Genomic DNA, 16,734 nt, shown 5'->3' with positions numbered 1-16,734 from the left:
CGACTTTGTTGTTTGACTTGGTCGGGATCAACTTTTTTAGGCGATCTCTACGTGTCCATTTTGATCGGGGTGAGGCGGCGACGCAACACCACCCCTGTCGATGCCGCCAACCATCGCACCCGGTTTTTTTCCTCCCTCGAGCCGACTCGTACAGTCTTGTTGAGTATAATTTGAATTTTTTCGTGACATTTTTTCCGCGTCTGCCATAAATATTTATGAGGTCGACGTTTTCACCTCCCTTATTAGTCGGTCGGCGGCGGCGGCGGATTGTTTTTTTTTTTCGGTCACGGGTCCCGGCGAAAATTTTCCAGACGCGGAGCAGGTGTCCCATTTGACAAGTGTTAAGGGTTGAACGGGGATTGTTTCGTTGCAACCGGGGGAAAACGATTTTCCCAGGAGCCGGTGCAGTAGATGGGTGGATCGGGTCGGTCTTAATCGGGGGCGGTTCCGCCACTTGGGGCACGTCTCCTGGAGCCGGGACAACTGTTGCCCGGCGGCGGGCCACGTGGACCATCGATAATTCATCGAGACAGTTTTTAGTCGTGCAGTCCGGGCCTGTTATTATTCACCGATGGCGCTTCAGGGTCGCTCTTAATTATTGATGCGATCGTTAAGGGGCTCCGGCGGTGGGGTCGTCGAACCCCCTAAAAGCCTGCGAGCTTTCGGTGCCTTTTTCCCGAGGAGATGGCGGCGACGGTCTCCCCCCGATAAATAATGGAGCGTGCATAATGGGGGCATAGTTGGCGGTCGTGATGTAAAAGCTTGCGACCTCCTCGCATTCCGGATGCCGCCGACCAGACCTTCTCCGATCGATGGCCGCCCCCACCTGATCGTTCTCTTCTTTTCGACACCTCCGCGAAGAAGATCGATGTAGCGCGCCGGCCCCAGGTGCGTCGCTGCATCCACCTGAAGGCGTCGAGCAACAGCGTCATTGCGCACCCCGGATTAATGACGCGAACGGGGAGAACGGAATTATCCGGTGCGATATCGTGATACGATGCACTTAATTCGGTTAAATGCAGTTTGCTGTTTGTATCTCGGGCTAATCGGATTGATCTGATTAGATTTGCGCTGCGACGTACGTCGGACAATGTGGCCCACGCCAAGCTCCTCCTCTTCATTTTTCCCTTTGTCGGACCGGTTTGATTAATTGATCGGATCGGTCCGCCAGTTTAAAGCGGATTAATTCGCCGCCGCCGAAGTCGCTCCGGTCCCCGGAAAAAAAATCAACGTCGCTTCGCATTTGCGTCGACCGTCAGATCTCGTTTGTTAATCGACCGGAAAACCGGAGTTCGATCGTCACACCAATATCGCCGAACGAGACGTGAAAGCCGATTGTCGATCGGCTAATTGAACGGCGGAGTGCATCATCCGTCGTTAAAAATTCATTCGTCCTTTTCGGATTTGATCGCGTCTTGTTTCGGGGGCGGCGGGTGACGCGCCACCCCCACCCGGACGACGGAAAAATGTCGACGATTGCGGCCGACATTCGGTCCATTGAATGCGTCTGGTGGCGGACCGTTTTATGCCCCTGTTATGATCGTTACGCCGCATTAAAATGTACAATATCGGGGAAGTTTTCTAACGGTGGACGCGAAAGATAAAACTTTCCGTATTGTCGGGCACTTATCGAGATTTTCGCCGAGGACCGTTTATAAGCGTGACGATAATAAATCACACAATTGTGGCCAGAGATGGGGGCACCCCCGCACACTCCGCGGGGGAATAGGAAATCATCGCGGGAGGGGAGCTTGGCGGAGGTCAACACTTCAAAAAAAAAAAAATCATCGATTTTATTTTACCCCTTTCCAAATTACGACAGTTTAAAATTATCGTTTGTGAATTTCTGAACCTGTCGTTCGTGAATTCCGGTACCGTTTGGAATTGACTTGACAAAATCATCAGTCAAATCATCAGTGATGTGAATTTGTCTAGATTTAAAGAATTTCAGTAAATCAGTCCCAAATTAAATTAATCAATTCGTGAAACAACCACATTACTACTTATATCGAAATTCTGGTACGTTGTAAGAGAATTCCTGTAATTATAAAATTACAGTAGATTTTTTTTCTAATAAAAGATTTGGACGATTTTAACTTTACGAAAATTGCAGACAGTTTGTGAATTCCAATTGCTGGACTAGAATTTCACTAAATACTCAAAACATTTCTAATGTAATGTTTAAATCTGGATTATTTTTTGTCGAATTGTGGTTGAAGTAATAAAAACAAGAAACATATCGATTAGTGTTCGTGAATTGTAACAGATTGAGAATTGTAGTGAATTAACGGAACATTTTGCTTGCATACAGTGAGTTTTTTTTAAGACTGGCCATAGGGTTTTACATGCTAATTTTTCAACCCCCTGTAACTTTTGTTCCGATAAAAATATTCAAACCATTTTTGGAACAAAGTTGGAAGATTTTTTAAACTATCGGATAGATTACAATTTAATATCCCAAACCGTCGAAAAAGTTGTGAAAAAAATATTTTTAGGGCGCCGAAATAATAGTACGGCCGCCAGAGTAGCGCCATTGTCGGCTCAACCAGCACCTGACGATCTCCAATTTTGGACGCTTTCGGAATTGAATTTCGCAGCCGAACAACTTTTCTATCTACCATTTTGCCGAAAAACGATGTTTAATTCAAAAAAAAAAAATGGAGAGATTTTTCACTAAAATAGCTCTACGCCACTAAATACTGCAATGGCTAATTGAGATCAGCGCTAATATGAAAAAAACATCCATTTTCATCCAGAAAACGTGTTTTAACGCCGAAATCGAAATTCAAATAAATCTACCCGTATAGCAAAAAATCCACTTCGTAAGAATCTGGTTGTTTCACGTTTTTAGGTAGCTTAGTTTTGGAGATATGAACGGTTTTAGGAAAATCTTTCTTATTTTTTTAAGCCATTACGCAACGTTTTTCGCCAAAATGGCAGAGAGAAAAGTTGTTCCTTTTGATGAGTTCTATTACCAGTTAAAATTAATGCACTTATTTCAGAAACACCTTGTATAATTTATTATCACAATTATAACATATCTATCTCCGTATTTGCGATGTAATCTACAAAATCTGGATTGGTTACAGTTAAAGTGTGATTTATGCCAGTTTTTGTGTCAGGAACGGACACTTTTAGTACAGAATTTTCATCCGGATTGAAATTCCCGCCAAATGGGGCCACCTCAAGGAGTAGACCATACAGGGGTCAAACAATCGATAGTGCTATATACTATCGATATATGCAATAGTGCTACAACACTACTATCGACGCTATCGATAGTATCGAAAAAAGATTAATACATAAGTGCAAAAACAGTGTTCGTTTATTACCGAAACATTCCAAATAAATAACAATTCTCGCTTTATCAACCGTTACCAACCTAAGCAATAAACATACAGCATTCTGCATTACCGATATATTACCAATCGCAATCGGATATTGAAATAAAAATAGTAAATTACATTTTTAATGCAATTGATTTGATAGTTGAATAACTATCGATGATTTTGATAATCGTAAAATTTGTACAGGGTGATTCAAGTTTTACCGCCCGAAAAAATTCAGGAATTATTGTGTGACGCTGTAGAACATTTTGCAAACATTTCAAATTTTTTAATGAAACGAGTAAATATTTGGTTTTAATTCAATAACCGCTACATTAATTTACATAATTTTTCACTGAGAGTCCTTTCAAACATTTAGGAAAAATTTGATGTCATTGAAATCATGAAAGCACCGATTAATTTAAATAAATGGAATTCGATATTAAAATGCAAAATTTAGCTATGATTTATTAATAAATTGGGCGGTCACTTCAACAATAGAGGTTTACATGGGTTATTTATGGTACCCTTAAGGGACTAAAGAATTATTAGAAAAGTTCTCAACAGATGTTTCCCAACAAAGAGGTATTTATTTATGACATTGCATGTAAATCTTGATCATTTTTCGCTGTTAATGTTAAAATTGGAATAATTCAAAAACTAATCCTTTTCTTTTGTTGCGAATTTCATAAATATGTTCTTTGAATTTATTGTGAATTATGGGCGTGCACCGAATTTTTTTTTTTTTGGCAAAATCGGTTTTTTAAACTTTATGGCTCTGAATGAAGTGATACGGGAAAATTGATTGCACACGTTTGAAGCCTTACATGAAGGGAATGTAACCCTAAAGTTTCGTAATTTTTACTAATTTTTTTAATAGGGTTAATCATGTGGGCGGTAAAAGTTGAATCACTCTGTACAGTTACCGATAGTATCGATAGTGCTATCGACGGTGTGCCCGCCCTCCATACTCAGTAGGGTCACTAAGATAAGATCCCCCATTATCGATCTATCTACAACAGCCACGTGTAAAATAAGTTAATTGTTCACCGATCAAAAAGAGGGTACAATATCTAGTAACCAGTAAGTATGTAGTATCATATCCTGAACGTTATCAACAGACATTTTGGTTAATTTGGCTCTTCGCACGGCCCCTGATATTTCCACGATTAAAATAACCTAAAAAGGAGCAGTTGATACAACTTATCATAACAGAACTTAACATTTACCTTCCACAATAAATAAATTCCAGTAAATAGGTAAGTCAATACAACATTATCCGAAAGCGTAGATTAATTGGAGCATGTTGACAGCTAACCTAAAATTTATAGCCAAAAATTTTTCTTTTTTTTCTTTCTTTGCAATGTTTTACATCCAAAAATAGAATAACGTAACAATTCCTATTCTCGAAGCAAATGAAAACAAACATGTTCAATTATATCCCGATTAAACATAAACAAATGTCATTCGTGTCAAACGGCGCGGGAAATTCAAACCTTACACTGTTCTAAACGCGCGATATTTTTTGTATCGTTTCCAAATTCCGGTACGTTATTGGGAATGGCAATGATTTCGTTCCAGACTTCTCAGCAAATTGTTACAACATGCATTGTTTAAAAACAATGAGAATTGTAGATTGTTGTTTGTGAATTGCAGTAGTTTTAATAAATGTTTAACAATTCCAATAACTTGTTAAAAATTTGTTGTTATGTCTATTCGGAATTGATTTGTTTTCAGTTAATTATGTCTCAACACTACGAGTTTTATACAGGGTGTAATCAAACCGTTTATTTTAATTACAGGCTGTATAATACTATATGCTGTTCGTGAATTCCACCACACGTTGAATTTTTTTAATGCACCGTTTGCGAATTCCGACTTGTTAACACAAGTTCGAATTGTTTTAGATTTTTTTCGTATCTGTCCGTGAATTTCGGGACTTAATTTGAGATTCGATCGCGTCGACTCCGCTCCATAAGAAACAGGTCCGAATCTGGTCCTGCGATAGCGTGCCCGGAAAGCATTCCTTTATCCCGGTGAAATATCGTCGGGACGCGGCTCGCCCGGATTAAGGACGAGATAAGATCGGAATCAAAAATCATGCAATTAAAAAAATGTCACCGCCGCTCTCTCTTCGCCTCCCTCCCTCCCCCGCGACCGGCTCTCTCCCCGGTCCGTCAGGAGAAATTCCGTCGATGCATGGAAAATGGCGGAACCGTTCCGTGACCGGAGTAAATTCCGCACTTTCTGTGGATTTTTATTTATTTACTCGTCCAATGAAATTTTGCTTTGTCTACGGCGCGAGCGTACGCCGCCGCCGGATCCCGGATTTTTAAATGATGAGCATGGAGATTTTACGCGGCGGTTGTGTTCATGTTGTATTTTTTTTGCGGCTCACCTACATTATTAAATCGCCGAATCGATACGTTGTGTTTCGCCCCCCTTTTTTTTTCCAGCCCTCTCGCGCCGTTTCCAAATCGGAACGAAAGCGGTGATTTGATGCGACGTCGGCCTCGATTTGAATTTTTCCTTCTCTCCTTTCGTTCCTCCCGTCGACGGATCGAGTGCACTCCGGGTACGCGAAAGGCGGCGCCCTTGAAATTTTTCCTCGAGGTTGCGGCGGGCGGAGGTGGCTTTTCGCACGGTCGCTCGCTCGTTCGATTGTGCCGCAATTAGTTAATCGGCAGGGTGGATTTGTGCACTGGCGGCGGCGGCGCTCCGAAATGGGACGATTCGATTGATTCGCCCCCGCGGGGATGAAAAGAAGATATCCATCGGGGACGCCGGAATTGACGGTCGGTGTTCCTGGAATTTTTTTTTTCGTGAAATTCGGGGATGCCGCTGATTCATCTTGTCTGGGAATTCCGTCCCATCTAACTTTATTATGTCGGCTATTGTTTGAGAATTCTAGATTTTTCTGCGGGGTTTCTCTGCCCTTCGATGAATGATTATGTTGATCGTTACGTGAAAAGTTGGGTGAGAATTGCCGTGCACTGTTTGAGAATTTGCTGTGCGTTTGGAAATTGATGAACATTGTTTGGGAATTCCGTTCCATCTTAATTTATTCTGTTGGGTCGGCAGGCTTTTTTTATCCTTTGATAATAATTATGTGATTATTTCGTGAAAGGTTGTGTGAGAATTGTGGCACACCGTTCGAAAATTCGCTGCGCATTTGGGAATTTCAGATATTTTGTTCTTGCTTTCTGTGCCCTTTGATAGTTATGTTATGTTGATCATTACATTATGTGGGTTGTGTGAGAATTGCAGTAAACTGTTTGAGAATTTGATACGCGTTTGGAAATTGATCGACGGACGTTGTTTGGGAATTTCGTCGAAATTTGTTCTACTCTAGTATTGTTTTTGTTTTCTTTGACGATTTGAAAATTCGTGTCTTTGGAGATCGCGACGAGCCAGTCTGAATTGGCCTTTTGGGGTCGGGTCGGCGTCGACGTGGCCTCCCCGACCGTCGGTCCTCGTCCCTCCCTGCGTATTTCGTTACTTAATGCCGTCCTACGACCGCCGTAAAGAAGCGGAACGCCTCCCGTAATAAATTTTCAATTATCGAAAAATATAAGTGCATGCAGATAAAGAGCGAGCAGCGTCCCGAGCCCGTATTTATGCGTCTGGATGGGAACGACGCCGGTTATTTAGTCGCTTGATATTTGCGAGCGTCACTAATGATGCTTATAACGTTTCCATCCGAGCGGCCCTCATCCCCCTTTTCACTCCGGTTAACTCCTTAACTGTTGTGCCAAATTGAAACGATGATAATTTGTTCGTCGCCGACCTCCTGCCTCCTCCCGGTCCCCGTCGTCGGTTAATTTTGCAGGTTTTTCCGAAAGACGTCTTTCGTCGAGGCGTGAATCGATACCGGGAGAGCCAACCGGCCGGACGTCGAGGACCGGAACGGAGCAACAAACCAACCCATCGGACATTAAATCAAATCCGGGCCCACCATAAATTTGGGGGTCGTGTTCACTTCAGCAACAGTTTCGCCCCGAAATTAAGGCAAGAAGCGCAACACTTGGAAACTTTGATTTACACGCAAAAACAGCGAGTCGTCTGCGAACCCGGGACCGCATAATGAATGCATCCCAACTAACGTAACGTCGAGCGTGTGTGCGGCATCTCGCGGCGGGATAATTGAACGTGTCGGCGGCGGCCGCCCCCTCGCGCCACGCTTTCCGTATCATCCCCTTTTCGGCCGCCGCATCACCGGGTTCTCCGGTGACGTCAATCACACCATACATAATTCATGCACTAATGATCCGAAATGTAAATAACACCATTCACCCGTCTAATGACGGAAGAGTCCCGCGATTGGTCCCGCCCGATCAACTGGAAGTTTACACTCTCGCGGTCATTCGGTGACTTGATCAAGTGTAAAATGTCACGTGACTCCCGATTGACAGTCCCTTTGTGCGTGTAATTTTCCACGCGTTGACGCGAAAGGGACGGTCGAAGATGAACCACCGATGATTGTAGTTGTGATTGTTTCTGTTGCAGTGCCGGTATCCAGTGGAAGCGGGGACACCACGCTGCGGCAGCGTCATGTGCCGCTGTACGGCCGCCTGGTGGCGGAGGACCAGCTGGGGATGGGTCACATGTCGAACCCGCCGGCCGACATCCAGGCGATGCAGGCGCGGATACCGCACACGTTCAGGGACTCGTCGGCGGCGCCCCTCCGGAAGCTCAGCGTGGACCTGATCAAGACCTACAAGCACATCAACGAGGTAGAGTCTGAGGGAGGACGGGAGAGAGAGGGTGGTAGGCAGCGAAACGCCTTCCAGATATGTAAACAGGGCCGTAAGGGCTGATGGGGGCGGCGAACGGCGTCTGGCACGGTACAATTACCGTTTTCGCGTCGTCGACGCGCGAACGAAAAAACCCGATAATGGCACTTCGGAAAGTGGAAAATTGCGGCAGGAGATGACGGCCGCGGTGACTCACTCGGATATTAGGGCTTCCGAGACGGCAAATCCGCACTTCCGCGAGGATTTCCTGGGAGTTTTGCACGCGCGAAGGCAGACGTTCCTGGGGACCTTCTCGGGGCCATCCCGTGCGGACAGCCAGACGCGATAATCTCCCAACGAACTCGGAACAACAATGTGAGGTCGTGGCGGCTGTTGCTATGCAATATCTGAGTCGCGACCTTGCCGCATTCGCGAAACGGAGACGGAAAAAATACGATGAGACAGTACGGGGGAGAAGGAATCGAGTCCGGAGCCCCCGTTGAAAAATTCGCGCCGCGGGCCCCACCCGAGCCGCCGCCGACGGGGGCAACAACATCGCCCGCCGCAAATGATTCCATTTGTTGATGGATCATCGTAACGACATTCGGCCGTCACGGTCCGGATTTTGAGGATTACGTAGCGGACGGCGCGGGGGCGGCCGATGACGTGGGCGGTCGACGTCGTAAATATCAGCCGGATCGGGGTGGCGGCGCGAGACACTTCCGAGAAATAAATGTACGACGTCGAATCCGTCGGATCGGTGGCTCTTTTCAGACGTCGCGTGTTCCCGCCGCCGCCGCCGCTCCCTTGCCTCTCGCCCCCTCGAAGAAATTTTAATCGTGCCGCCGGATGTATTTCACGGAATTGTTTTGTTTGGGTCGGCATAATAGAAATTCATTATGAGTAAGTGGCGGCGGGGCGGTCCGCAGCTTTTTAATTACCACGGCTCGTGTCCGTGTTCCGCGAGGGACGGCGATTGCCGGGCGGAGGGGTTGGGAAGGCCGAAGTGGGGGTGTTTTCGTCGCGGCTTGTTCAATTTTTCGGGGGCGGCGCGGGCACTGGTATTTTCCAAAAGTTGACTGGCACCGGGCTCCGCACTCGCCCCAAAATTGGAAAGGAAACGGATTGTCGTGATTCTCACAATTATTATTTCGCCTTGGAGCTCTCCATGATCCGTGCGGAAAGTCGACATAACCTCATATTTTTATCCAAGTTTTTTTCATCTTTAAAAAGAGTAGTCTTTATTTGATTTAAATTTGCTTTCGAATAATCTCCAAAACTACAACTGTACAAATGTTTTTTTTAAGAATACCGTGTTCTTCATCGTTATTATTATGTAATTATTAAGATGTATTGTGGAGGTTCTCTTTTGGTCAAATTAATTTCGTTGTGCCACGCCTCAATCCAAGACAACATACCTAATTATGTCATTTTATCCTCAAATTTCTTTTAATCGCGCCATTTAGGTCACCAATTTCAGTTACGTGAGAAAATCTAAATTTAATATCAACTTTGAAATCAGACTGTATCGTTAGAATTAGGAGTAGGTTTCATAATTTATTTATTTTTGAGTTTCTACTGTTTACTCTTGTATTCCCGGTAACTGGGTGCTTATCTGTAGGAAATAAAGAACATGTAAAATATTTATTTATTTATTTATTATTATTTATTAATTAAATCTGTCAATTTGAAATCATGTTGGCGACAATGGATTATACCATTTTGTGTTAATTTATGAATCGTTCGATTATTGAAGATGTAATGTTAAATCACATTTCCCAAAAGAAAACTTATTATTTTCCGTGTACCTAAATATTTTCGAGGCTTTTTTTTTGAAAAACTGGACGTGTTGGAGATGAAAGCGAGGGAGTTCGTGTCGGATTGTGAGGTTATGTCAAATATGAATTTCATTTAATTTTAGCGCTGCGCGTGCGAAAACGAAGTAATAATGGTGAGATGAAAGTTGTGATGTTGCAAGAATTGAGAGGGCTGTTGTGTTAACGTTCGGAATGGGAATTTTGAAGGTCAAGCGGGGCAGTACCGTCAGCGGTCAACGTCTGTCGGGCCGCAGTAACGGCGGCCCCAGTTAGGGGTCTGTTATGCCTAAGGTTAACGCCTCTGTTATGGTCTCCAGTTTGTGAACAATTATAATGGCAATTACGCCACGCGTCAGCGACGAACGGTTCGCCCCAATTAATTAAGCACCATCGCCTCGAATTAAAGACCAATTAAATCGCGTACCTTTGGTCGTCGGGCGGGTTCTCGTGCAAAAAAATAATAACAACGTCGACGGTGGTGATGATGATGATAATGACGGGACGATATTGGCGATCACGCGCCCCCAATGTGTTGACTGTCGTCCGCCCTGTCACCGGGCCGTAACTTTTACTGGCGTCGAGGGTGCGTGCCCGGCATCGTCAAACAGATAATAACTTGGCAACCGTAGACGAACTCCCAATATATTACTAATATCGGCGATATATCTCGGCGCGGGGGCGCTCCAGCGACATCCTGTCCTCCCCCTGCCGGAGCCGATCCGCCCGGAGGCACGAATTCGGAATCAACCCGTCTAATTGAAAACGAACGCGCGGAGCGCACCGAGTTTCGCCCCCCAGAGTGACTGTCGAAATTTTTATTGCAACAAACGAGACCGGCTCTCGTGCACGAATTGCAACCGGGATGCGCCGCGGATCGCATCGTCCTTCGGCGACGATTCCGATTAATTGACGCGGCCGGTTCGCTAAAATGTCGTTTTCACCGGTGAGGATTTGTTTTTTGTGCGCGCGTGTGACGGTCATCGTCTGCGATTTTTGTTATTAATTCGCTCCGTTTCCGAACGGAATTAATTCCGGAATGCAAATAACTTTAATTATACGAACTAAATTTTAATCACGTCGTCCTGGGGGAAATTAAATTAGAAAAAGTCGCGTCCGACCGGAAAACGAATCGTGCGGCTGAGATCTCGGGGAGAAAAACGTACATGTGTTGGTAATAGATTTAGTGCGACGTCCCACTTATCGATCGTGTCGTAGGTGTATTACGCGAAGAAGAAACGAAGAGCGGCGCAACCCCAAGAAGACACCTCCCACAAGAAGGAGAGGAAACTGTACAATGACGGTTACGACGACGACAATCACGACTACATCGTGAAGAATGGTGAAAAGTTCCTTGACCGATACGAAATCGACTCGCTCATAGGCAAAGGCTCGTTCGGGCAGGTCGTTAAGGCCTACGACCACGTGGAGCAGTGCCACGTGGCGATCAAAATAATCAAGAACAAGAAACCCTTCCTCAACCAGGCCCAGATCGAGGTCAAGCTGTTGGAGATGATGAACAGGGCGGACGCCGAGAACAAGTATTATATAGGTGAGGCGCGAAAGGGTGAGTCGGGGTTTTCGCGTGACGACCGATTGTCTTTTTCAGTTAAATTAAAGCGCCACTTCATGTGGCGGAACCACCTGTGTTTAGTGTTCGAACTGCTCTCGTATAATCTGTACGATCTGTTGAGAAACACGAACTTCCGCGGCGTCTCATTGAATCTCACGAGAAAGTTCGCCCAGCAACTGTGCACGGCCCTATTGTTCCTCTCGACGCCAGAACTGAACATCATCCATTGCGATCTGAAGCCCGAGAACATCCTCCTGTGCAATCCGAAACGTTCGGCCATAAAGATCGTCGATTTCGGGAGTTCTTGCCAGCTGGGACAGAGGGTAATCCCGCGCGCACACCGACCGTCGCACTAGCTCATACTGCTCTCCTTTCAGATATACCAGTACATCCAGTCGAGGTTCTACAGGTCCCCGGAGGTGCTGCTCGGCATCCCCTACGACCTGGCGATCGACATGTGGTCGCTGGGGTGCATCCTGGTGGAGATGCACACCGGCGAGCCTCTCTTCAGCGGCGCCAACGAGATCGACCAGATGAACAAGATCGTCGAGGTGCTGGGAATGCCGCCCAAGAGTCTCCTCGACCAGGCCAACAAGACGAGGAAGTTCTTCGAGAAGCTGCCCAGCGACGGACGGTGAGGGTCGAACGGCGGGGACGGCGAGTCGCTCATATCATGTTTGTCTTGTCCGAGCAGGTACGTGCTGAAGAAGGCGAAAGACGGGAAGAAGTACAAGCTGCCGGGGACGAGACGACTGCACGATATCCTCGGCGTCGACACGGGGGGTCCCGGGGGCAGGAGGGCCGGCGAACCGGGCCATTCCACCGGCGAATATCTCAAGTTCAAGGACCTGATTTTGCGCATGCTTGATTACGATCCGAAATCCAGGATAACTTCGTATTACGCTCTCCAACACAACTTCTTCAAACGAACCACGGACGAGTGCACCTCCACGCCTAACAGTAACAGTTCGAGTCCGGCGGTGGCGTCCTTGGACATGTCCCTCACGAACAGTTCGAGTAGTCAACACGGTACGTCCGGTCTTGTCAGTCTTCGATGACTGGGCCGCCCCTTCCTCTCTCTCTACATTCTTTTCTTGTTCATCTATTTGTCATTGTTGAGACGATAGTTGTGCTCTGCATTTTTGTTGCGCGTTTTATGCTTTTTCTGTCAGTCGCAACGCTTTTATCTCTCAAATGAATCGGGGTAAGTGAACCGGGCAAATCGGAACGCCAGCTGCCATCTTCCAAGATGGCGGCGCTGTTCGATTTACCCGGTTCGGAGGGTGGTGAGAAAGTAATTTTTAATTTTTGTATGTGTGCAGACGTTACGGGAAATCAACGATGACTAACATAGTGATACGGTGCCGAACCGTAACTGCTCTTACTAACACAGGTATTGATTTAGTTGATCATAGTATTTATATTTTTTTAGCACTTGCATCGTACTCTTTGCAAACGAACAGAACTGGAAGTGTCGCCCGCCGCCCCGATCGAGTCGAGCGCCGTCACCACAAGAAGCCGTGTCGGCGGCGGTGACGTAACGACCGCGAGATTCGGTCCCGCCGCCGGAAGAAGACCGAACGTCGAGAGCAATCAGAATAATAATAGTCGTTGCATTGTTATCCGCGTGCTATTTTTAGAAGATCTCGTTTATTTTTGGTGTGTTGATTAATGAAAGAAGCGACAGAAGTACTTGACGAGTTGAAAGGTTAATGAGCGTTGTTAATATCATCGTCGATTCCGTTGCGTCAAAATTTTTTCAAGAACGGAGACGCTTTTAATCGGTGAAAATTTAATGGTCTCGAGTGGCCCACCCCCGCGCGCATGGGAAAAGGACGAAAGTTTGTAAAGATTCAGATCGTCGTCGAAGAGACACGACGAAAATTCCTGTTGTATCCTTTCTGCTATTTTTAGGCCGAGTAATAAAGTTTCGAAGTTGGCCGTGGTTCGGTTGACGGAACGTTGACAGATGTCAAAAAAAAAAATTGAGAGTTCGGTGCGCACCGCCAGTTCTGTTGAGCCCTAGAGTAGCCGTAGTGGTGTGAGAGCGGGCAGGCGGAGAGAATGCCCCCCGTGTGACCGTTGTTGGTGGTGTTGCAGGGTTAAATTTGGTGGGACGGTCGAGAGAGCTGTCGAGTCACGGCTACCAACAGGGCGGCTACACGACGATGGAGTGCGACCCGTCCCCGTCGCGGCATCCACACAGGCAGCGCTACCACCAGGCCCCGATGATTAACTACGGTCCGGCGTCTTTGCAGTACGCGCCGTATCCGGGCCCCATGACCGACGGTAACGCCCCCAAACACAACAACAGCACGACGGCGAACGGGCCCCCGCCGCCCAAGCAGAACGACAGAGACGACAGTCCGATGGTCGGAGTCTGCGTGCAGCACAACTCGGTCGCAATACATTGAGAGAGACTCGGCGATGATTTGATTTTGTTCGTTGAATAATAATAGAGTAATAATTCGTTTTCGTGCAGTGTGAGAATTAGTAGAGGCGGGAGGTCGAGACGACGGACGAGGCCGTGTCGGATTCTAGTGAAGTGTGATGGTTTTTGATTTTTGGTTAATGTTAGGGAGCTAATTTTCTCGAGATCGAGATACTACCGACTGTTGTCGAACATGTGCGTACGTTACGGTGATTTTTAACGTGGTTCGATGGTTTGACGGACACCAAGGGGGACCGACACTACAACAGACTTGGGGCAGTGACGCTCTGTTGTGTTAATTGCGGATCACCGATCGAATGTCTCACGGATGATGAAATTTGAAAATCGGGAGGAGATTTTTATTAGGAACTAAGTTAAATGAGGATAAAGTAATTTATGCCTAGTATTTAAATATTAATGATTAATTATAGCGAGTAGCCACATATGTATACATGTTTCCTATGATTTACCGTTAACTGTATGCAAGTTGGCTCTGGTCATCCACCAATCAGGATATTTTTTTTCCGTTGCTGAGTCGTCGACAAAAAACGCAAAAGCATCGTTTTAAGTGTTCGCGTAAATAAAATGATTAAAGATAAGATAGACAGACCTTGTGATAATTTCCAAGCACAGCAGCAAGCAGTATTGAAACGAGTGATTCCGCTGATTTCTGAACATACCTCATTTTTATCAAATTAGCAATATCGCGTTGGACACGAGCGAAAGAGATTTTTGTATTTTTCCAAAGCCAGGGCCATACCAATCCACTACCGCAAAGTACAGTGGTAAATGTGTTCAAAATATGATACCAGTTTGTACATGAGGCTCGAGAGTTGTTCGTCCAGTTCGATTTTATAATTTGGCCATGGTCGACTAAAGTTGCCGCACTGCGAGACAACTTTCGAGTCGTTTTGTAAATACCTAACTTAATGAATAATCACTAGAATTGTATTTATCGATACACTTATTTATTTACGTCATGTGCAGTTATAATCATTCACGATTTAGTTGACGGAAAAAAAAAGAGTAACGCAATGAATCTCAACCATGTAGAAATTATTATTGATAGTAGTGTATAAATTATGCGATCTATGAATTCCTAATTTCTTTGTTATTTAAATAAATTTACATCAAAACGTCGCCTTTCATTCTTACTCCTAGTATTCCTAGATCCTAGCTAGATTTCTTTTTCGATCATAGGAAAGCTTCAAGGAGTAAAGTGAATCAATTAATTGTAGCGTGTGAGACTACTACGTTCAAATTATGAATCTCTTTAATTCATTATGAATCTCTTTGCACTGTTGATAAATTTGAAACCGTAATTCCAAATAAATCAAGCCCCGATTTCTTAAATAGAGTATTTCTTTACCGAGTATTGTTTTCGGAGGGTTTGCATTGTATTTACTAGTTTCGTTTAGTTATTACTTAATTTTTGGGTGAGTTACATGTTTTTTTTTTAATATTACTCTTAAGCGTCTTGTATAAGTAGATAATTTTGTTAAATAAATTTCATAATTACGAAACTTTGTTTCATTTATCGTACCCGAAAATTTCATTCACATAACGCACTGAAATTTTCTTTTTCAAATTAAATCTCCCGCCAATTGCGAGTCACATGCCAGATACCAACCGTATTTCCGCAGGCAACCAACAATCCCTACCCGCTTTAAATTCAACTCGTCTTTTAGGTGTAAAACTTGCATGAAAATAAAACAAATTCCCGGTCGACATTAAATTTAACTCGTTCAATAAATAATAAGATAATTTCATCAATATTTAAATTTAATTGTTCTTTCGAAGCGCTTCGATTTGCAAGGCAGCTATGACAAATTTCAAATGACAGTTGAATTTTGTTTTCCGGACGTTTTTTACGTCAGTGCAAATTGTTGAAGGTTTCCTTGCAAAATTCAATTTTGTAAAAGATGTTTGTTCGTAAAACTGTGGAGAAGTCATCTCTGGACTATTTTTGTACAATCAAGAAAAACGCTGCTTTGGAATTGGCATCAGACGCGTGTTGAAGGACGTAAGAATTTTTTTTATTAAAGCGCTGGATATAATGATGTAAAAAAGAGTTTTTTGTCGTTTCAATGCATAAATAGTTTCCCTACCGTGATAGTGGTAACGCTGCCACGATAAAGAACGTTTCACAACGATCGTTAATCATAAAGGCCAAAGAAAAAACTGAAGAACTTTCCACAAGAAACCAAATGTAAGTACATCATCTACCTAGTAGGGTAAATGGTATACTTCAAACCAAGGTATGAAAGTGCTTTCTTGCAGACCGCAGGCAAAGATTATAAACCGAGCCTAAGGTCTGCAAGGGCACTTTCTTAACAAGGTTTGAATACAAATTTTTTCCTACCGGCACAACTTCGTTGAAAAAAGTCAAAAACGATTAAAACGAAAATTTTGAGAATTGAATAGTAGGCTGGGTTATTTGTTTAATTAACTTGTCATCGCATTTGAAGATTTGACGTTTGTTCGAAAATTTGATATAAACAGGATAAAGTAATCTACCTACCTAGCTTATCTGTTTATTTTCCAGATTATATGATTGATCTACCAACTTGCTTTATTGAATTGGCTTTCATTTATCAATAACTTATTTCACTTTTGACAAACATTTCATGATTAACTTTCTTACCTTAGCGAGAAGGTTGAATTTTCTCACCTCAAATGAGGTATCCACAACCTACATTTCTAACCGGTAGGGAAAAAAAATATTTTGCAAGTTTTTGCAACCATAGCGCGCATGCGTGCTAAGTTTGAAAATCTGAACCTTTTCCTCTTGGAATGAGTTCTTTGAAAGCTTCTGGACGTCTTTGACCGTGTAAATTTAATTAAAGTCGTCTCGAAA

The 16,734-nt window shown here is 44.4% G+C and overlaps 1 protein-coding gene across 8 annotated transcripts in view; it reads left to right on the top strand.

Annotated features, from left to right (window-relative positions):
• Window positions 1-15,400, top strand: part of mnb (minibrain) — a 36,237-nt gene extending 20,837 nt beyond the window's left edge. For 3 of the 8 annotated variants that reach the window (XM_069050340.1, XM_069050342.1, XM_069050341.1), the window contains exons 2-7: window positions 7,833-8,059; window positions 11,092-11,425; window positions 11,483-11,769; window positions 11,824-12,080; window positions 12,141-12,475; window positions 13,547-15,400. In XM_069050340.1, coding sequence (XP_068906441.1) covers window positions 7,833-8,059; window positions 11,092-11,425; window positions 11,483-11,769; window positions 11,824-12,080; window positions 12,141-12,475; window positions 13,547-13,860 — 1,754 coding nt within the window. In that variant the 3' untranslated portion in view covers window positions 13,861-15,400. Of the gene's footprint in view, window positions 1-4,177; window positions 4,410-4,444; window positions 4,586-7,832; window positions 8,060-11,091; window positions 11,426-11,482; window positions 11,770-11,823; window positions 12,081-12,140; window positions 12,476-12,768 lie in introns of those variants that run through there. The other 5 variants (XM_069050348.1, XM_069050343.1, XM_069050345.1 and 2 more) reach the window with 5 other exon arrangements.
• The last annotated feature ends 1,334 nt before the right edge of the window (window positions 15,401-16,734 follow it).

The sequence above is a fragment of the Tenebrio molitor genome, chromosome 6 (assembly GCF_963966145.1).
Source record: "Tenebrio molitor chromosome 6, icTenMoli1.1, whole genome shotgun sequence".
NCBI lineage: Eukaryota > Metazoa > Arthropoda > Insecta > Coleoptera > Tenebrionidae > Tenebrio > Tenebrio molitor.
This window is presented reverse-complemented; position numbering and strand designations above follow the sequence as displayed.